The following is a 21,510-nucleotide window of genomic DNA, read 5'->3' as shown; positions in this document are numbered from 1 at the left end:
GTTGTCTAGAATGGAAAAATGCTGGTTTAGGTCATCAGCTTCTCCTGAAGCTTTCTATGCTAAAAATAAAACTTGGCTTTGTAGTTCAGGATGTGGATAGCAGCTGTGTTCATGAGTTGTGATAGTTAATGGGACGGTTGTGGTGCTTGAAGAGGTCTCTGCTTGGGCAAGCAGGTGTTGCAGTTGCCTGCTGACTTGAGTGTCTCCCTGTGGCTGCTGGATTCAGCTGTGTGCGGGTGGTTATTTGGGTCATTTCCTCATGAACTGAAAGTAGAAGAGAGGAATAAAAGGGTACTTGGGTTACACTAAGTCCCCCTAACCATGCTTCTGATAATCTGTTCTGTACTGGACACTTTGTACTTTGAACACACAACAGCAGCATCTCATTTTTCTGCCACTGAAGTACTTCTGTACTGGGACACAACCTCTTGTTTGTTTACTTTCTTTCCCTACCCCTGTTCCCTGCCCAGCAAGCAATGGAAGGTCCAACTAAGTGTGAGACAAAGACCATCAAGGTTTGGTTACTGCTTAACTTGCCTTAGAATAATAAATCCCCCGGTCTCATTCAGCTCTCAGAAATGTCTGAGGGATCTTTGTGTGACTGCCTCAGAGAATTAGCTTTTAAGGAATGTTGTTACAAGTGGCTCAAGTGTTTTAACAAATGGGAATAAGATTGGGAAGCAGGGAAGGAGAATTTGATGTGGTTGGTTTGGTTGGGAGTTCTGGAGAACACAGGGGAAAAAAAACCCCATCAGAATCCAATTTTAGAAAATCATTCTTTGGTGGTAGTTGCAGATGTTGGGGGTTTTACATCGGTGTGGGTTAAAAAAAATGCTTGAATGAATGCTTCCTGAATATTTACTACTTCTCCCAGAAGACTGCTGTAGAAGACAGGCTGAAATGCAATATTTGTAAATAAGCTGGTTGGCATATTATTGTTACATCTTCTTTTCAAATTACTGTGTATTTGGCATGCATCAGTCAAGGGACATTTTCTCCTGCTTATCTTTTTGATGGTGGTAGTGGAGTTAGATCTGTAACATGGACTCAACTTCACAAAATACATGCTTAATATTTTTCTTCTTTTATATTATATATTGTAAAACCAAGTTTTGTTAAGTTCTTTTGTCTCTTTATTATTCCTCTTCTATTTGTCCATGATAAAGAGGCTTTGCTAGTGTGAGGGTTTTTTTCACAGAGTGTCCTAATAATGGTTGTACCTCAAGACGACCTTTTTACTAGGGCCTGTTGTGATACGGCAAGGGCTAATGGCTTTAAACTAAAAGACAGTAGATGCGGTCTAGATACACGGAAGAAAGTTTTTGCTATGTGGGTGGTGAAAACCTGGAACAGGTTACCCAGAGAGGTGGTAGATGCCCCATCCCCAGAAACATTCAAGATCAGGCTGGACAGGGCTCTAAGCAACCTGATGTAGTAGATGGTCCTGCTTATTGCAAGGAGGATTGGTCTAGATGACCTTCAAAGGTCCCTTGAAACCCATACCATTCTGTGATTTGACCTGGGTGCTTGCTGGGTAGCCCTGACCACCTTCACCAGGAAGGTCCATGTCTAGTTCTTCAGCACTTGACCTATACCTGCATTGTTTCAGCAAGGCAGTTGCTTGCAATGTAGCAGCTACACGGCATTATTTAGAAGCCAAATGAGGCGTAAAACTGCTTGCTGTTAATCTTGGCACTGCACCGAAGTTTCCTTCCTCCTTTTCCTCCCCAGAGTGATAGTCCCTTTAAACCTGAGGTCAACTCAGGAGAGCTTATTATGCTCTATTGAATCTTGATGCAAGCTGCCTGGTAGCCTATGAACTCCCAGAAGAGCCCTGTAGCTGTATCAGTTACCCTTCAGGTTCAGAAGTGGTGTGGGATGCCACTGTGTCTGTTTCTTTTAGTTGTTTATCTTGATAGAAGGAGGTCAACATTGATTTTCTCTGTAGCAGTAAGAGCAAGGAGTGACTGTCTCTTGCATATCGTTTTCTCTTTCCAGAACAAAAAAAGCTTGTCCAAGCAACTCTTAATTGCAGTGGAAAGCTCTTACACAAGTCTCGTTTTCTAGTAGAAGTATCATATACTCCTGATTTGGAATGGTATGGAATTCACTGTGTAGTTCCCATCCTAAAGGGTCCTTGAGGGCTTTTAGATAACGCCTAATGTCCTGTCACAGAGATCTGTAGGATGGAGAAAAGCATTCCTGGTTAAGGTGAGGTCACATAGGGGTGTGCATTGTTCCCTTGCACTAGCCCCAGGTAAAACTTTGATAAGTATTTGATTTTTTCATCTTTTCTGTCCTATGATATGCTGAGACACCATTTAACCTTGTATTCTTACCTGATTTCAGAACTTCCATACGGCATGTGTACATAAAGTTGCTTTTTAGCACCAACTGACGTATCAGGTACTCAGAGGAAGAATGTCAATTTGGACACAACTGACAAGTAATTGACAGACATTGTCTCTAAAAGGCAGAAGTAGAAATAGAGTGTATTCAGCTGCATGCAGTATATTTAAGTTGCAGAAATCCTTTGCTACTGAAGTAGAGAGGTTTCAAGCAAATAAAAGAGCTCTTTGTGATTAGTGAGTAGTAAGTAGGTAATTGAAAAGACATCAATACTGGGAAGAGTCAAATCACAAATCTGTTAGCTGCTCTCAGAGAGGCTGTGGTCTAGGCAACCTGGACAGAATAATCACGGGTGTACTCGGATGTGATCACCTTGTCTACCTCTCTAGAGCAAAGGGGTTTGGTGTCGAAGTGAACCCTAGGAGTGTTAGATAAGGAAGTACTTCTGCAGCGTAAACATCAGAATCCATTTGTTTCAGAAACACCATTTTAATTTGTATCAGCAATTTTTGCTGTCCTTCTGTTGAGTCTTTATGAAAGACAGCATGTGACTGACTACCCTTATGGGCATGGTTGCTTCCGTGCTGGTTGTGCTTGTCCTTAAAACACCAGTGTTTTTGAACGGAAAACCAGTGACCTTACGTTAAATTCCTTTTGTTCAACCTTTGGAGGTTATTGTGAAAGTGTTTGTGTCTGTATTTCTGTATACCCTTTCCGACTTGGAAGCTGATCAGCCCCACACTACTGTAGGTCCTGCAACCCTGCTTTCTTGGTCTCTCCAGTGTCCTACAAAGTCCAAGTGTGAGTTTTTTTAAATGTAATGGGGAAGGAGATACATGGGCAAAATAATATTTAGATACAGGCTGAGTAACAGTTTTTAGTAGGTTGTTCTTTTTCAAGACTGCCCAAGACAGCAGCTGTCACGGGCTTTTGGTATGTCTATTTCTCTTGTTCCCCTTTGAGCCTGCAAGTCTGGTTCAGGATTCAGGCTAAACACTTTCTTCTCCCTGAGTTGGTACAAAAGCAGCTGTACCTGCTTGAAGAATTGGCCTTCCTGGAGCTGTGTTTTTCCCCACTGAGGTGTCCAGAAGGTTGCAGACCAGTAAGATTTGACCTGACTTGACTCTATCCACAAACTAGAGGGTTTGGGTGGTAGCTGGGCTGCTCTGTGCGTAGTGATACCACTGCAGTGGAAAAGAGCACTTAAATTCATGGCCTGCTGTTATCTATATACTTGGTAGCCTGTGACATTTCAGGATGAGGAACGATTTCAAAAAGCACTACCAAAAGAAAACAATTCTATTCTTTCTATTTTTTCCAAAGTTTGGATGTTAAGAGCAGTTTGTTGATGTTCTTTCTCTATGATGCAGAAATGCTATACACTTGCACAGGTTGCACTGAGAGAGTTAGATTCTAAGTTTTTTTTCTGTAGGTTCAAATTTTGTTACAGGCCATTACAGACTTTTACAGAAATGTGGTATGTTCTGTAATGCTTTGGATTTCTTAACAGATGGCAGGAAACAAAATAGGAACTAGCAATATTTTGTCCAAGAGTGCAGTCATTCTGGAGCTTATGCTGGTGTGTTATCACTGTCTTTTGATGGGCTTCTGATCAATACTGTAAGGGCACTTAGATGTCATTTAATGGTATTACTAGCAGAAATTTTCTGTATTTTTCTGCAGAAATCAATTTTTAGTGGTTTGCATAAAGTAATTTAAGTAGTTATATTGGAGAAGCAGTTTTAAACTCTCATCAATTATTAAACTTTCCTTCTGTAGGCTGTCTTATGTGTCTGTACTTTGCTGTACTCATACAGGTGGATATAAATTAAAGAAAAATGCCTAACATTTCAGATTCTGACATGCTGCCTCACTGGCTTTCCTGGTCTGAATTTTGGTTCTTTTTATGTATTGGGTGTTTGGAACTTGTTTGGCAACAAAAGAAATATAGGGAGCTGTAAGGAGAAACATCATGTGATAGATGATTTCGTTATGTTGTACTTGCTTTTTTTTTTTTCTCTTTTTCCATCTTATTCCCATCCCATTTCCCACCAGGCTTTGCAGTGGTTTTATACCTGTCTCTTTGAAAGCAGGTTAGAAAGACCATTCATAATAAATAAAGTTTCTTTGGCTTGTTTCAGAAAGGAAGAAGTTAAGGTGAACAGATTTTTTTTTTTCTTTTCCTTTTTTTTTTCCCCTTTTCTTTTTTCCACCCGACATTTCAATCAGCCAGTTGTTCCTTTCTTTTTCAGTGACATGAGACTTCGGAGGATTGTTACCAGGGTCTGAACACGTGCAGAATTTAGTTTTGGTATCTTTCCCTCAGGTCTTCTAGATAAGTCCAGTCAGACCCTGAATAAGTTTGACTCCTGTCAAAGTAATTTCTTACAGTCTTTCCCAAAAGAAGCACTTTTTTCACAAAACTCTACTTTGATCCTTTGATCTGTGGAGTGTCCTTTTTCTTCAGCAGAACCTTTCTGTGACAGTAATGAAAAGCCTGCATTTCTACGCCAGTTGTAAGATAAAATAGCCAGACTCATGGCCAGGGAAAGGAAAGTTCTCTGTGTTTCAAACATGGGTTGTTGAGGGGATCAGATGCCCATGCTGGGTGTCCAGAGGAGGTTATTGACCACTCCAGAGATAGAGGAGGTCTCCTCTGTGTCTGATCTCAAGGGGAATGCTGCTGCCTTGGGGACAGCTGGCTCTGCTGTGCCTGGGGCTGTGGCACGAGTAGGGCAGGCAGATGCCTTGAAGGTGACAGATGTGCAGAAAAGCTTTCATGGAAAAATCCCATCAGGCCTTTTCAGTACTCCTCCCAGTTGCTGTGTCTGGCTGGGATTGTGCTGACGTGCACTTGAACTCATGGTGTAGAATGATCTTTGGGCAAGTGGCCTTCTCCCACCAAGCTGCAATTGGACTTTCCTCTTATTTTTAGAATGGCTAGAGCAATAAAACAGCTCTGGCACTTTACTTCAAGAATAGCTGAGCCAGGTAACTTTTATGTTACTCTACAGGGAGGTTTGGTTTTTCATTTCTCCTGAAGAAGTATGAAAGTGCAATAAAAGTGGGTAGGGATTATGAGCCTTAATCTGAGATAGTTTCATTACAGCTCCCCAGGCTCTCCAGGGTTCACCACCACCACCCCTCCCCAAGGATATATATTCTTTTTATAAGCAGGCATAATATGACTCTTCTGATTTAAAAAAAAAAAATAAAAAATAATGCAAGCCAACCCTGAACTTTGTGTCAGTTAGAGCTGGAGGGCTGAAGAGAATGAAGTTTCTGTGTGGATTGACAGGAGTAGGAGACAGACCACAAAGCATAGTTTGTCTGTAGTTTTAAGTCCTGAACTTTTACATAAAGTAAAAATTCAAAGCTTTTGGAGGCAAAGATATTTTATATAATATATCGTGTTGGAGATACTGATATGGAATCCTTTTTGTAGGCTGGCTGACAGCCAGGTGTGGCGAGGAGCCTGGGATCTGAACAGGCAGTTTCCTGGTGAGTCAGGGACCAAGGATCCCTCCAGACAGCGCAGTCTGCTGAGGCAATGAGCTTGTGACTGCGTCACTGTACAACTGCTCTGCATGATCTTGTCCACATCTGACAACATAGGTGTATTTCATACCTCTCTTCATACTCCTTTGCCTCCGAAAGATTAATTCTGAGGAGGACGGAAGGAACCATGTGCTTTGCAGTTTGGAGATTAGTGATTGTTCTTAACTAAACTTTCAGTAATGTTCCTTTCTCCTTGTGTTAGGTCTGGCAAAATTTATTACTCTTACTCATTGCACCTGCTTGAAGTATAGGATTGTTTAGTGTAACTGCCTCCATGCTTTCAGAGGCAGAAGCACTGGTGGGAATAATACCTTTGTAAGTGCAAGCAACTTCCTGGGTCATCAGATTCTGTGTTCCCAGTATGTGTCAGATTTGCTGCTAGATATTCCCAGCAAAACTCTTAATACACAAGGAGAGAAATTAAAATCCTGCTCAATAACTTTGGAGGGTTGTTTACTAGTACATCAGGGAGGAAAAGTAGGTATCTGTATGTGTATCTTAAATCATTTCTAACTTTTTACTGGGCATGATTTATTTCATTTCGCACCTAAGTAAACATTTGTCAGCTTTTAGTAGAAATGGGATTTTCTTTGTGATGCAAGAACCAGAAGATAAATCTGGTATGTTTGTCACATCAGGAAGGGCATGTGAGATGCACAATGCTAAATACCTAAGTTGTGGCAAACTTTTATGGAAGTCATTTGGATTATAGAATTGTAAAGATGCAATTATGCTTCTTCCATCTAATGTGAATGTCAATTTAATGAAGATGTGTGTCTTGCAGGAAGAATGGTCTCTAGAACAAGTATAAAGCTCAAGTATGTTTCTTGTGCATTTTTCATCATATTTTCTGTTGTTCTTTTGGTACTGTCACTTCCAGTCTTCATTATTAATCACTAAACAAGAAGAAAACTCTACCTTTTTAGGATAAGTGAATAGTATGCTAGAAATACATTTGCTAAAACTGTTGGTACAGCTCTTGGCAAGAGGAAGTTGAAATGTATCATCTTCTACCTACAGTCAAAGGAACCTCAGTATGGATGTACTTCAAGAGCTGGATCTCTACCGTCCAGGCTGTGGTGCTTTGCAGGGGCAAGGGGGGACCAATGCCTTTGCCCTGATCAGTCAGTTGGCTGGGCTGTATTCAGAGAAGAGGTGAAAGGCATGTGGAGAGTACCAGACTGTGACAGCACAGAGCTTTTAGAAATTGGCTTGAGTGTGTCTTTAGGGTATTTTGTGTACATGTGCAACTGTTACTCTTCAATTGTCCTTGATTTGGTTAAGAATACAGAAAGGAACTGTGATTCCAGGTAAGTCACACAGTACTGAACCCACAGGAAACGTTTGGCTTTGTGGCAGTGTGAAACATCAGGAAGCTGAACAGCACTTAAAAATATATACATTACATATTAAAACTGGAAAATGTAAAAAATATTTTTAGAAAAAAAAAGTATTTCGAATATAATATTAAGTATGGACTATTTTTTTTTTACTTTGCCGGTATATTTGTTCTTGGGCTTAGTAAAGTTTACGTTGTATATACTGACCTGTCTTACATGATAAAGCAGTCTCTGTGAACTGTAACTGGCACTTTGAAAGTTGTGGATGATGATGTTTTATCCATTCTTCATTGGCAGGTTCCAGTTGCACACTGTTTTGGCCCTCCAGGACATTACAAAAGAAAGTTTTGCACTGTGTGCAGAAAGTCATTAGAGTCGTCTGCCTTTCGATGTGAAGGTAACTTAAAAAACCCTACTTGTATAGCTGCCTGTGTGTTATCTAGTAATGTAAACTTTGCTTGCATTGCACACCTTACATATATATATACACACACATACATGTGCTCACTGTGAGACTTTTTGGGTTGTTTATCATCCACTCATTGACTGTAGAAATGTGTACTTCAAACTAAGGAATCTTCAGTAAACCACAGACTTTATCAAACTTGTATGCTCTTTCATCTTTCGTCCAATTTACTCTGAGCAAGTCTGTGATGTTGATCGTGTGTAATGAAATCATGCCTGAGATATGCAAAGAATGAGAAGCTATTATGGCGAAAGAAAGACTCCTCCTGTTGAGGTAATTTATTTCTGTTTCCAATGGAAGCTGTTAATACAGAGAATTATCAGGTATTCACGTTTCTAAAACCTCCCCCTTTCTACAAAAGAATGGAATATAACTTTTCTGTGTTACTGGTCTCAGATAGCTATTGCTTGTAGTGGCAATGAGTGCCTTGAATGGAAAGATATTTGAAAATATTATTTGTCAAAATAATACTGCTCTGAATGTTCTGACATGGATCCTCTGAAAAAACATTAATTAAATAAATCAACCAAACACCAGAATTTTTATTTGGAATATGTGTTAGCATAAGTACTTGACTGATTTTTGACATGGGGCAGCTGCTTAATTCTCCCTTGTCTCCCCTGTCTCGAATATCAGGTAGTTGTTCAGTTGATGTTGTGAGGTTGAATAGAATTCAGTATTTTAAAGGAATATTACCTGTGGACTTTCAAAAAAAAGATAGGGTCTACTGAGAGAAGAATCACTTCTGTAGGGATTTGAGATGCTTTCAAAATTGCTGTTATGCTAAAGATAATGTCTTATTTAATACGGTCACCTTTGTGTGTGGGAAACATTTCTTTTTGATCAGGGCATTTAGACTTACAATGGTGCAGTGTTTTTTGTTTCTGCTTTGGTCTTCTGAGTTCCATAACGAATCTAAACTATGTTCTTCTGACTAGTGGAAATGTGTCGCTTAATATAGTTTACCGTGTGGGTGGGATGATATGGTGGGAAGGTCAAAGAGCTACAGATACCACAGAGTTGTCTCTGATGATCTATCTTAATAAGCCTCAGAACCTGTGTGGCATGAGAGAGAATTTGGAAAGAAAATTTTTGCTAGCTATGTCCTCCTAACTCTTGAAAATTACTTTAGTGATTTTAGTTGAAGCTTTCTAAATTTTGCTTTCATTTTCTTACTCTCTTAATTCTACTGTGTTAGCATTGTACCTAATGCAAGGGAATATTTATTTTTTCAGATGTTTCCATTTAAGTGTTTTTAAACAAGAAACATGTGAAATTGAATGTTATATTTAGGTATTACAAATGCCCAGACATATTTTTTTTCTGGTTCAGTGAAGGTTCTGAATGACGTTCCTTGCATGGATTAAATTGTTTTCTTCTTTTCTGTGGAGTGACTATCCAGTGTGTTTGCTATCCAGTTTTCTGAATACCAGTGAGTCTACAACTTGTTTCTCTGATACTTTTCCAGCTGAGGTTCATAAAATGCACAAGATTCTTCCTTTACTCTTCAAAAATACTTCCAGAATTTGTTTTAGAAGCTAGCTGTTTTAAGCTGTAGGGCTTTTCAATCCAGATGGAATTGTTGAATTTCCTTGCTTTTTTTTGATTCCTTCTAATAACTGAGCTTAATAGTACAATTCTACTGTTCATTATGATGTTCTCTACTGAATACTGAAATTTAAAGAACTTTTCCTGAATCTTTGCCGTAATTTAGGTAGAAAAGAGGGTTAAGATGAAGTTAACTTCTCTAAGCAAATTATTAACATCATTAGATGTACTTTTAAAATAATTAAAATAATTTGTTTTGGACTCTTCAGGAGTCTCTGTTGGACTTTCTTACATTAAAATAAATTTTCCTTGACAGGAAATAGAAAATTACTAAACGCTGTGGGCGCATGATGGGGCATCTGTGGTCAGAAATGAGCATGTATGTATATTAAACTCTGGTGAGATAAGTACATAACACTTACTGGAAAAAATGACAATGCTTGGCCTCCAAATTCTGCTGATAATTATTAATAGCTTTGGACAGCTATTTTTGCTGTAGAATTCACTGGGTAGCAGATGAACTCAGACTCATGATGGTGGGAGTTGCTTTCCCTTTTTTTTTACAAGAAGAAGGACTGCAAAGAAAAAAAGAAGAAAGGGAGTAACCCAAACATGTTTTTAGCATTGGATCCTTTACAAAAGTTTCTTATTAAACATCAACCAGGAGCAGCAATTTTACTGGAGAGGGAGGCAGTTAATGTTTTAAAGATTATTCTGCCAAGTTTATGTATTTGAAATGAACCAACTTGGTTTTTTGGCAATAATGAAGGAGTTCACGGCACTTTAATGACTAGCTTGAACAGAAGACCACCGTTCTGTTAAAAGTTAAAGAATTGTGAGGGTTATGGAAAGGCTGATAAAGATGAAACTTCTTTTTGTAGGTGCTCTGATTTGACTTATCTTAACATATAAAAACTAACATTTCTATCAGTGGGATAGCTATTTTAAGGGTTTAACTCCTGTGACAGCTCCTGTCCTTCACATGCGCGCATTTTCTTACTGAGTTGGATTTGGTGTTAGAAGCAGCAGATGTGAATTAAACCAAGGGGGGAAAAAATTGTCTTGTTCTTACATATATACATACATGTATAGCAAATAGCAGTATGTGCCTGTGTTAGTAGAATTAATGATAAAAACTCCAACATGTTGTTAATTCCTTGTTGTGGTTTCACCCTGGCTGGCAACTCAGCACCACACAGCTGCTCGCTCACCCCCTCTCACCCAGAGGGATGATGAGAAGGATCAGAAAGGAATGTAAAACTCGAAGGTTGGGATAAGAACAATTTAATAGGTAAAGCAAAAGCCACCCATGCAAGCAAAGCAGAGCAAGGAATCCATTCACCACTCCCCACGGGCAGGCAGGTGTTCGGCCATCCCCAGGGAAGCCGGGCTCCGTCACGTGTAACGGTTACTTGGGAAGCCAAACGCCATAATGCCAGATGTCACCCCCTCCTTCTTCTTCCCCCAGTTTATATACTCAGCATGGCGTCGTATGGTATGGAATATCCCTTTGGCTAGTTTGGGTCACCTGCCCTGGCTGTGTCCCCTCCCAGTTTCCCGTGCCCCCCCCAGCCCTCTCGCTGGCAGGGCCTGAGAAACTGAAAAGTTTTTGGCTTAGTGTGAATGCAACAACTCAAACCATCAGTGTGCTGTCAGCATTGTTCTCACATCAGAGCCAAAGCACAGCACTGCACCAGCTGCCGAGAAAAAAACTAACTCTATCCCAGCTGAAACCAGGACACTCCTTCAAGCTGTAATTGGGTCTACAGAAACTTTTACCATTAGTGAGGATATGACTCAAAGCATCTAACTTGAGTGGTAGCTGAATTGGCAACACTGTAAAATATTCCTGTTGTATCTATGGATATGGAGAAGTGTGAGTGGAAGAGGGACCATGTCACACCTCATCTAAAAGTTCTTGAGCTCAGTGAAGACGTATGGTGTGGGGCATTGTATGTAAAAGCTTGTGGTTGACTTAGCCCTGTTAAAAGAGGCTTTGCTTTGGTGTGGTGGTAGATCATGGTCTTCTGTGGGATTAGTTCTGATCACCTTTCCTAGAGACCAGAGACTGATTTTAAAATAAGGTGGTTTCTCTATGTAATTAAATACTGTTTACAAGATACTTTCATGTCATGTAGGTAACATGCACAGTTGCCACCTTCCAATCTTCAGGTTACAGTCTTCAGTTTTTTGTGATGTCCTTGGAACAATAACCTGTTCAACAAAACAAAACCAGAAAAAAAGTATTTGAGGAATTTGATGCTTGCTTCTTTCTTTCATTTACTCTAAAAAAAATCAGATGCCTTCCCAGAGTATTTGTATACACAAGTCTGTAAAAAGCAGCTAGAGGAGGATCTTTTTCATCCATCTCTGTCTGACATCCATAGAGAACTTTGTGAACTCTTGCAGTAATGAAGCTAAGTATTGAGATATTTTAGTTGGTTTTGGTTTTTTTTAATGAATGATCCTTTGCAGCATAATAATTTAGCTGGGTGGCTTTTTTTTTTGTTTGGTTGTTTTTTGTAGGTTCTGTTTTCTTTTACTTCTGATACTTCAAGTCAGCTTTTAAATAATGAAGGTACTTTATTCAAAACCAAACTTGCCTAAAACTTCATAGGCTTCGCTAAAACTTCTTCCAGCTGCAGTATAGAACAGGTATTTTGGAAGACAATGTTAAGTTTACTTAGGAGGGTGTGCTGAAAAAATTATTATTTTCCTTTTCCTGACAATGAAATGGTGATTTGCCATATGCAGACACACCTTGGACAAATCGTTGAGATTAACATACTGGTTTATTCTGGTCAGGTTTAAAATTAAATCCATTGAGTGTCATTTGGCAATAAAAAGTATTTATTTCCTGAGTAAAACATGCTTTCTGGCTGTTGCAGTCTTCCCAGGAATTATGTCCTCCAGTCATTTTGCATGTTCTGATGTCAGCGTGTGTCATTATCACTTTGCAAACACCAGCGAGTTCATGCTGGTGCAGCTGTGCCGCGTGGGTTGGTGGCTGATCTGATCTCTGCTGTGGCTCCTGGGCTCCCGTGGGACAGTGAGCGAGACAAGGCTCCTGGCTGCCATCAGGAGGGGTGTGCTACTTGCCTTGCTGCTGTTCTGGTGGGAGTGCCCCCCTCCTACTTTGCTAGGGCTGGGGACTTGTCTCTTGACTCCTGCTTCTGACAGCCCCATGGATGGACAGAGGTGCTGTCCAGCAGAAAAGCATCAGCTGTTTTGCACCCACTCTTGTGCCCGCTTCCTCTGCAGTATGCTTTGCAAAAGGTTTTGTAAAAGGAATGGAGTATTGCTTCAGGAAGACCATTACTTTACACTCAAGACTTGGTGGTATTTGGATGCAGGAGAACTTTCTGTTAATGCTTCTAACATTCAGCTTTTTTTGGATTTGGTTAAATCGAAGTAAGACTTCGGGCATGATTATATGGGAGTAGGCAGTGGTTCCTGTGGAACTGTGAGACAAAGCTGTAATAAGCCAAACAGTTGTTGCAAATTTAACTTGCTGTATTGGAGGAAATACAGCAAGTGCTTATGAGCAAAATTAGCTTAGCCTTTCCTAATACTTGTGGCATCAGTTTAACGCAAAGGAAATGGAGCAACACACAGGACAATGCTGATAAACTTCCTTCATTGCCTGTCTTTGAACAAAAAAGAGCATGAAGGAAAGAAAGCATGGTGTGAAAAGGTAGTGGAGGACTGAGGGAGGGAGGGAGGGAAGGAAGGGAAGCAAAAACACCCCGGGGTTTCTAGCTTAAAGAAGTTTTCTTGTTTTCATGCTTTTAGTATGTGAGCTACACGTGCACACAGACTGTATCCTGTTTGCTTGCAGTGACTGCAGACAGTGTCACCAGGATGGGCACCAGGACCACGTAAGTGTGAATGCCTCTGCAGCAGAAAGTGGTCGTGCATTTTCAGTGTGAAAATTGGCTAGAGGAGGGGGAGGAGTCTTGGCCCTTCTTTCACATGCTGCCATTTGTCAAAGTATTTTTGTTGCTTATTGGCAGGCAAAGGAAATGTGGCTTCAGAATGCATCACAGATAGCAAAATGAACTTAAATTCTGACACACAATGCTTATTGTAGCAGTGCTGAAAATTCTGTGTAATGTATATAATGTCCTATTTAAAAAAAAAAAATAATTAAGCATCTTATCTAAAAACTTTCATTGCAGAAGCTGGCATGGAACTCTTCCCCCACCCCCCATATATGTTGAGCTGTTTGCTGCATTCCATCCCTGGCAAACATTGTCATATTCCTCAGGCTTCCTGCAGTCTGTCTGAGGCAAGACTGCCCACCTTCTTGCTGTAAAATACATGCATAATACTAACCTGTTCAGGATAATTGTTTAAATAAAGAATAAACAGTTTTTGGTGGACTGTGAAGAAAAAGAATATTTAAAAATATTAAACTATTTTTGGCAGTGTAATAAACTTCTTTCTGTGAAATACAGGATTGTTCAGTTTGTATTTATAGTAAGAAAATACTTTATGTCCTAGTCTGTGTTGCTGTTTCCCCAGAGCTGTTTGAATTGCTGATTGTACATTAGGTTGAGGATGCCTCTGTATGTTTTGTGTAACACCAAGTCTTGATGTGTTCCTCCAGGACACTTACCACCACCACTGGAGGGAGGGAAACCTTTCTTCAAGTGCTCGTTGTGAAGTTTGCAAAAAAACTTGTGGCTCTTCTGAGGTGCTGTCTGGCATGAGATGTGAATGGTGTGGCATCCTGGTATGTTGTGCTGTTGTGTATATTTGTGGGAACCATATATATATATATAGAGAGAGAGAGAGAGATATGCACATGCTTATTTAAACATTTTATATAAAATATGTGTACACTTCATAAATATACTTTATATACACTTCATAAATACACTTCATTTATGTACTTATATAAATATGTACTTGAGTTACACGTAAAATCTGATTTTTTAAGTCCCCCCATTAGTCTTTAAAAGGAGCAATTCTCAAAATCACAGTTAAGTTTTATGTAAATACAATAGAATTAAAATTTGTCAGGGACTAATCATTATAGATTTCTGCTTAGAAGCCTGCAGTTACTTTTCCTATGTGAAATCAGAATTTCTTTCATGTCGTATGAATTCTGCAAGGTCAAAGACTTACCATTCCAATATGCTTATCCTTCTTTCAGTGTAGAATAATTCTTAACCTGTATGTTCTGGGTTTTTTTTTAAGCTATCATTATTGGCTTCTCTCTTTTCTGTTCACATGATGCATGTTGAATTCCAATGCAACATAATGGTATGCTTAAATAATCCTCATGAAAGCCACAGCTTTTCACATACCGATACACAGTCTGCTGCGTAGATAACAATTGGTCCATCCATTTAATGCTACCTCTTGTTGAAATATGAAGAAAGTGCAAAGCAGCACTAGATGGGCTGAAGATTAAGTATAAAATATGTAAATTTTGTAAAATGAAAGGTAATAAACTAGGAACTGTAATAAACGTAATAAACTGTGTAATAATAATTTTAAATGAAATGGAGGTTATTCAGTGTTTCAGGTATGATGAATAATATCTTTTTAAATATTGTGGATTTTGTATTTTTAATATGATTCATAATTTCTGAGGTGGGAAGGGTTGTCTTTGAGGATAGTCTAAAAAATGTAATGTGCTATATGGCCACACATTCAAAGGTACGTGTATGAAATAATGCTGGAAGATCTCTTGCAAGTATGAAGGCAGAAAATAGCTAGTTATGCTTTGGAATAAAACTCCTAACAGTGTTATCACTGAATCTGCAAGAGGATATTGCTGTTTTCAAGCTGTTTATTATAACCTGCTGTCATGGTTTAACCCTGGCCGGCAACCCAGCACCACGCAGCCACTTGCTCACTCCCCCTGACCCAGAGGGATGGCAAGGAGGATCAGAAAGGAATGTAAAACTCAAGGGCTGAGATAAGAACAATTTAATAGGTAAAGCAAAAGCCAGGCACCCAAGCAAAGCAGAGCAAGGAATCCATTCACCACTCCCCACGGGCAGGCAGGTGTTCGGCCATCCCCAGGGAAGCCGGGCTCCATCACACATAATGGTTACTCGGGAAGACAAATGCCATAATGCCAGATGTCACCCCCTTCCTTCTTCTTCCCCCAGTTTATATACTCAGCATGACATTATATGGTATGGAATATCCCTTTGGCTAGTTTGGGTGCCCTGGCTGTGTCCCCTCCCAGTTTCCCGTGTCCCCTCCCAGTTTCCTGTGTCCCCTCCCCCCCCCCCCCCCCCTCCAGCCCTCTCTCTGGCAGGGCCCAAGGAACTGAAAAGTCCTTGATTTAGTATAAACATCACCCAGCACCAACTCAAAACCATCAGTGTGCTGTCAGCATTGTTCTCACATCAGAGCCAAAACACAGCACTGCACCAGCTACTAAGAAGAAAATTAACCCTGTCCCAGCTGGAACCAGGACACCTGCCTACCTTTCCCACCTCCCTCAGTAAATAACCATATAGAATGGAAGATCCAGGGTTTGAGACCAAAACTTCAAACTTCCTCAGATAGCTATATAAAAAACTTTAGGTTTTAATAGAGCAAGTTTACAGTACTTGGAGTTTCTTCACATTAAGACTTTCGATTATTGGTTATATAAAAGCTGAATGGAACAAAAGACAATCTAAAGTGAAAAATGGGTCACTCACTTCATGAAAGTGATTTACAAAAGGTCTATATATGCCCTAGCCTGGGTTTTGCAATTCTAGTGCATATTTTGTTATAAACAGATTTGCTTTCTTTGTGTCTCATTAAGTCCTTAATTGATGCTTCTATTTATAGGCTCATGCTGCTTGCTACGTAATTGTCACACCAGAATGTACTTTTGGAAGGTTAAGAAATATGATTCTTCCTCCAAGCTGTGTGCAGTTATTTTCTCGCAACTTCAGCAAACTGCATTGTTTTCGAATATCAGAAAATTTGCAAACAGAATCAGGTAAAAACTTTGACAGTTGAATGCAGCTAATTGATGATCATGTTTACCCTAGCACTGTAAATCACTGATATATACAATTCCCAGTTTTCACTGCTTTTGTGGCAACACTATAACTTCTTGCTATTTCTGGGACAGGATAAAGATTTTTAAATGCACACTGTGCAAAATGCTAAAAATTCTGTTTACTTGTACAGGGCAATTTGAAAACTCTTCTTTAAATAGTAAGCATGCAGAAAGTGAAAACCTAAAATCCAAAAATGTGTATTATTAGTGTTATCATTGCAACAAACACTTGCTGGTACACATTGTTTTTTCTTTGCCTCTTTGATTAAGCATTAGCCCTTTTTAAGATTTCTATACTGAAAGGAAACCATGTATTTATATTTAACAGGGTAATGTTCTGCTGCCATCTAGAGTGTATGTTTGCTTAACAGCTCTTTAGGAACAAGAGAATTTTTTAAGCTGCTGAAGTATTTTCTAATTTATATTTTGATTGTGATGTTCTTATAACGCCTTTCTTTTGGTGCTTGAAAGTAGGAAAGTAAATTAAAAGTACACTGTGGAAGTTAAATATTTGCAACTGCACTTTTCTCAGCCTGACAGGTTGTTCTTGAACTTTCTGCTTTGAACATGCACGTTTGGTTTTGGTGAAGGTGGTTGGCTGGTAGCAGGATCCGTGCATTCTCACATGCAGAAGCTATGGCAGTAGTCCTGCTACTGCATAAACTGCATGACCCTAAGTGTACATAACCTAGATACACTGAAGTGACCAATAGAAGTTGAAGGGGGAGGGGAGGGGTTATGTTGCTTTCATTGGTTGGGTTTGTTCAGTGAGTTGTTTTTCTTTTTAATGAATATGCTTGTTGTTTGGGGAAGGTGAAGTACTGCACTTACGTCAAAGTCATTGAGTTTTTAATGCTACCAACATAAGAAAACCCAGAAATAAACTATATGGATAAGCTTCGTTTTGCTGGGAGACTCAAGAATCTTGGTTCAGGTCTATTGTTAGGTATTCTACAGGTTCCCCAAAGACTTAAGCGAAGATAAAGTTGTTGTATTATGAACAGAAGTTAATCACAAACCTTCTAAATAGCCTCGTCGTGTAAGACTTTTCTGACGTTAACTAGGTTTGTTTTTTAAACAGCAGTGTGTTCTTTTAATATGTCAGGCTTTTAAATCACCTCTAAGTAAAATTAAACGCAGAGCACCTTGAGTGAAGGAATCAAAGGTTATAGCTTCACCTTCTAGTCTCTTCCTTCATTATTTCAGGTGATGGAAGAGGTTTTCCACTTAAGGTCTTAGGCCACATGCTAAGTGTATGAGTTTGTGTTACATATACTCAAGTTTTTTTGAAATAATAATATTTTTTGCATTCCTTTATTTTAAATGTGTGTCTTGTACTTTGAATTGAGAGAATGCAGTGCAGGTCAGTCAGAAACAGATGCATGGCAAAGGGAAAATACTTAGACCCTTTCCAGTGCTTTAATGTGAGATGAAAAAAAAAAAACCAAACCAAAGAAAACGCCCCACATTTGGAAAGGCAGAATGTATTTTTGTAGTGCTCAGCCTGCATACATCCAGATAAAATACCCCAATATCCTGAAAAATCTCTTTTCTAACACCAGATCTCTTTTCTGCTGGTCTGTGAAAATTTCTCCTCCTTGGGCTCAGCTTTCTGTTGTGTGGTGGGCAGCAGCCTCCCAGGGTAGGGGGCTGCTGACACCTTGGGGAGCACCGGCCAAGCCATGGGGGTGCTCCCCTTCTGCTGCTGGTCCCAGGTGTACCTTTGAACTTGATGGCTGCCGCAGCACATGGCATCTTCCTTTTTTCATGGTCAATGAGCCACAGTTGTGGCTCAGCATAAGGCATGGAGAATATCTGTGGTGTGGTACCTGCCCCACAGTTTGCTGTGCATAAGGCTTTTTGTTCTGGTTTTCCTTAGCCAATGATGGTATGTGACATTTTTAGCACTTAGGTCATTGACGTTCAGGTACAAGCCTGGTGCCTTCATGTGTGGGTCCTTGTTACACCACTCACATCCTATCAAGGTTTTTTTTTAGACCTGTTGCTGAAGTTTTGCTGCTTTCAGTCATCTGCTGGGGATCAACTGTCTGCAGGTCCCTGCCAAAGGCACTGAATGCCATCACTAGGCATGTCTTTCCCTCTGCACAGATTATTCCTTGAAGGCAAAGCCAGCAATTGCCTTAAACTGATTCTCACATCATCCTGTGATGTCGAGGGAGCTCACCCATGTTCACAGAACTGACCTGCATTTTCTTTCAAAAACCCGCTAGCTCCTGGCATGTGCTGGAAGTTACCAAGACATGTCATCGGTCCAGCAGCTCCCTGACACACTTCAGGACCTGTTTGAAGCAACTCTGACCACGGAGCAGCTTGGGGGAGCTGTCCTGGGAGTTGCTGCTGCTTTTCCAGGGGGAGGCAGAGACTCTGGGTGGCAGACCTCGCTGGAGATTGCATGCACGTTAGGGAAGCAAGGAGCACTTCAGCTTTGTTGGAAGACAGGTAGCACTTCTGGCCACTCCTGTGGGATGCATCATGCAAGCACACTTGTTCAGAAGTCTTCACACGGTGGCATGCACAGAGGCTGCTCTTCTGTTGCCACAGCTGACAAGGGGTGTCTCAGATTGTGAAAAGACTGGTTTGTGGAACCAAAGAAATGTTGGCAGTCATCTGGATAAGTTAATTGCTGCAGGCACAGGTCTCCCCAAGCTGATAGTTGGGAAGTATCAATTTACTTGTCCTAGACAGAGAATGAGCACATCATCGTTGACCTGCTGGGAAGCATTTGTTCGGATTAGCTTTTGCCACTGAGTAAATGCTAAGCTTCATGGCCAACATGTAGTTAACATCTCTCTGCTGAAGGTGGCTTTTCAAAACTCATGGACTACCAGGGGAAGAAATGGTGGAGTTATCTCCCTTTCCTCCAACTGACTCCTGTTTTAGTGTATTTCAAAAGAAGTCTTTGAGCTTCACTGGAATAGTTTCAAGATGCTGTTAGTGTAGTGTAGATTTCCCTACTATCCGGACTGAGGGGGAAAGAGTAATAAAAAATGTCAGTTTCTTTCCATCTAAACTTAGAAAAAGGGGACAGTTGGGAGCAATCAGGAATTCTTTCATTTCTTGTCGTTGTATTTACTTACTCTTTTTTAAATTTGTTTTTGTCTGAAGTAGAATTTGAGAAGGCATTCAGCTTCCATTTATTTCAGGGCATTTCAAGACCATATTGTCTACATTTCTTTCCAGTTTGCAGCTTAACCTGTTTGTCAACTGTAACAGGGAAGGTATTTCAACCCTTGTTTTATATTTCAAAAACCCCAACCCAGAAATATTATTGTTCGTCTTTCTTGTAGTCAGTTCAAGTATTACCCAAATAATCCTTGTTACCTGGTGTTTCCAGTTTAGGACTCCTGCTAAGGACCCTTGTTGACATGCTGCGATTATGCTTCTTGCAAGGTTTTCCTCAGTAAGGATTCTGACTTCCCTAGTACCTCTTTTGCTCTGAAGATCTGTCTTTACTGATTTTATTTTATTTTTTCTCTCTTATTCTGTGCATTGATTTCATGCTTTCTCCCTCAACTGCAAGGTGTAGTTTTTAAAAGGTGTTGCCTGATTTATATATTTAAGGACCTTTGCATCCCAGTCAGAACTGACTGGGAGTTTCAGTGGGTGGGAGTATGAATGCTATTACACGATCAGCCCGCGGGGTTGGCTTATGTTGCATGCTACTACTACCCTTAGAGAAGAAAAATGTATCATGGTTAAATTTGCACCAGTCTTTCTGTATGGACCTGTGTGTCAGGAGTGACAATGCAGTCAGGATGTTATCTTCACAGAAGTAAATGTAAATGTTAGTAGCATTTAATTTAGTATTTTCTAAGTATGTTATGTGTGATTTTACAGGGTGACATTTACATTATCTGACATGTTAGCTCCTAGGTTTTAGTGAGAGCAGTGAGCAGCTCTCAAAGTCCTCTTGTGGAGTGCAGTAATTTCTTTCTCTTTGGGTGTCAGCAGATCTATTTTTCATTTATGGAAGTTGTTTCTATAACACCCTTAATTCTGATGGAAAGCTGTTACTGCAATTCCTGAGCTGATTTGGTGATATAAAACATAATGGAAACTGTATATACTTAATTCATAAGCAAACATTGCAACTTAAGAAAGGGATGAAATGCAGTAGATGCAGTATTAAAGCTAATAGTAGAAGGGCTTCAGGTACACTTTCACTATAGCTACATGACAGTGCAGGTTTACTTTTTTAATGCTGTTTTTATAGTATGAATTATTATCATAAAATAGGCAGAAGAGGAAAGTATGCTTTTTTGACTGGCTTGTTTTGTGTTAGCTTCTTTGATGAAACCATCCTTAAATGAAAAATGCTTCCCTCCCACTTCCACACCCTAGTTCAAATTAACAAGAAACCTTTCTCAAATGTTTCTGTTTTCACAGATGAAGATGATGATGTTGATGGGTCAATACAGGCATCAGCCAAAGATATCCAAATTTCGACAGATTCAAGTAAGCAGAGTTTTAGTAAGTGGTGAATACACACCCATTCCAGTCTTTATTCATATAATCTTAATTTGCTTTGCCTTATGAAAAAGTAGTAAATGGCTATTTTTCTTATGCTCAGTATCAATTTGCTATCCAAAGTTTTGGTCCAATATATTTATCCAGGGTCTTGCAAGTATCTCGTTACTGTTTTCCACTGGTAGATTGGTACAAGTGACAATCCATTCATTACCCTGTAAAACACATGATTTCTCTCAATTTGGTAATGGAAGGACAGAAAACACAGTGTTAACAACCCATAGGTAAGCAACCAGTTTGAAAGGCAGACATGTCTTTTCAAAGCCTTTTTCTTTTAAGGTAGCTAGATCCAAATCTTACTGAAGACACCAGGTGATTTGGGGGGTGAGGGTGGGTTTGGTTTTTTTTGTTGTTTGGGTTTTTTTCTTGGGCATGTTGCAATAAAAGTGTATGTATTCCTGTGTGTCAGGATTGAGCCAGGCTGGTTGCTTTTTATGCTGTTAGATTCTTAGTGTGTGGAGTTTTCTGGGGTTGTTATTAGCCAAACCCTTACTTTTCAGAAGATGAGGCCAACCACAGTTTAAGGGCAACCCACCCCCTATATCCATAATAGTTGCTAGAAAAACATGGTACTTGTTGCCTAATATAGCTGCATGGGTTGTTGTAAAGAATGAAATTTCAAATGAATAAATATGACTTTTCCTGTTTTTTTTTTTATTATTTTATTTTATTAAGCCTAAAGT

General features: G+C 39.7%; 1 protein-coding gene across 2 annotated transcripts in view; it reads left to right on the top strand.

Annotated features, from left to right (window-relative positions):
- The window catches only part of DGKQ (diacylglycerol kinase theta), a 109,127-nt gene that overhangs the window by 29,670 nt on the left and 57,947 nt on the right, over nt 1-21,510 (top strand). For both annotated transcript variants that reach the window (XM_040579449.1, XM_040579450.1), the window contains exons 3-7: nt 7,545-7,644; nt 13,054-13,139; nt 13,871-13,996; nt 16,063-16,216; nt 20,687-20,755. In XM_040579449.1, the coding sequence (XP_040435383.1) occupies nt 7,545-7,644; nt 13,054-13,139; nt 13,871-13,996; nt 16,063-16,216; nt 20,687-20,755 (535 nt within the window). The remainder of the gene's footprint in view (nt 1-7,544; nt 7,645-13,053; nt 13,140-13,870; nt 13,997-16,062; nt 16,217-20,686; nt 20,756-21,510) is intronic.

Source organism: Falco naumanni, chromosome Z (assembly GCF_017639655.2).
Source record: "Falco naumanni isolate bFalNau1 chromosome Z, bFalNau1.pat, whole genome shotgun sequence".
Lineage (NCBI taxonomy): Eukaryota > Metazoa > Chordata > Aves > Falconiformes > Falconidae > Falco > Falco naumanni.
This window is presented reverse-complemented; position numbering and strand designations above follow the sequence as displayed.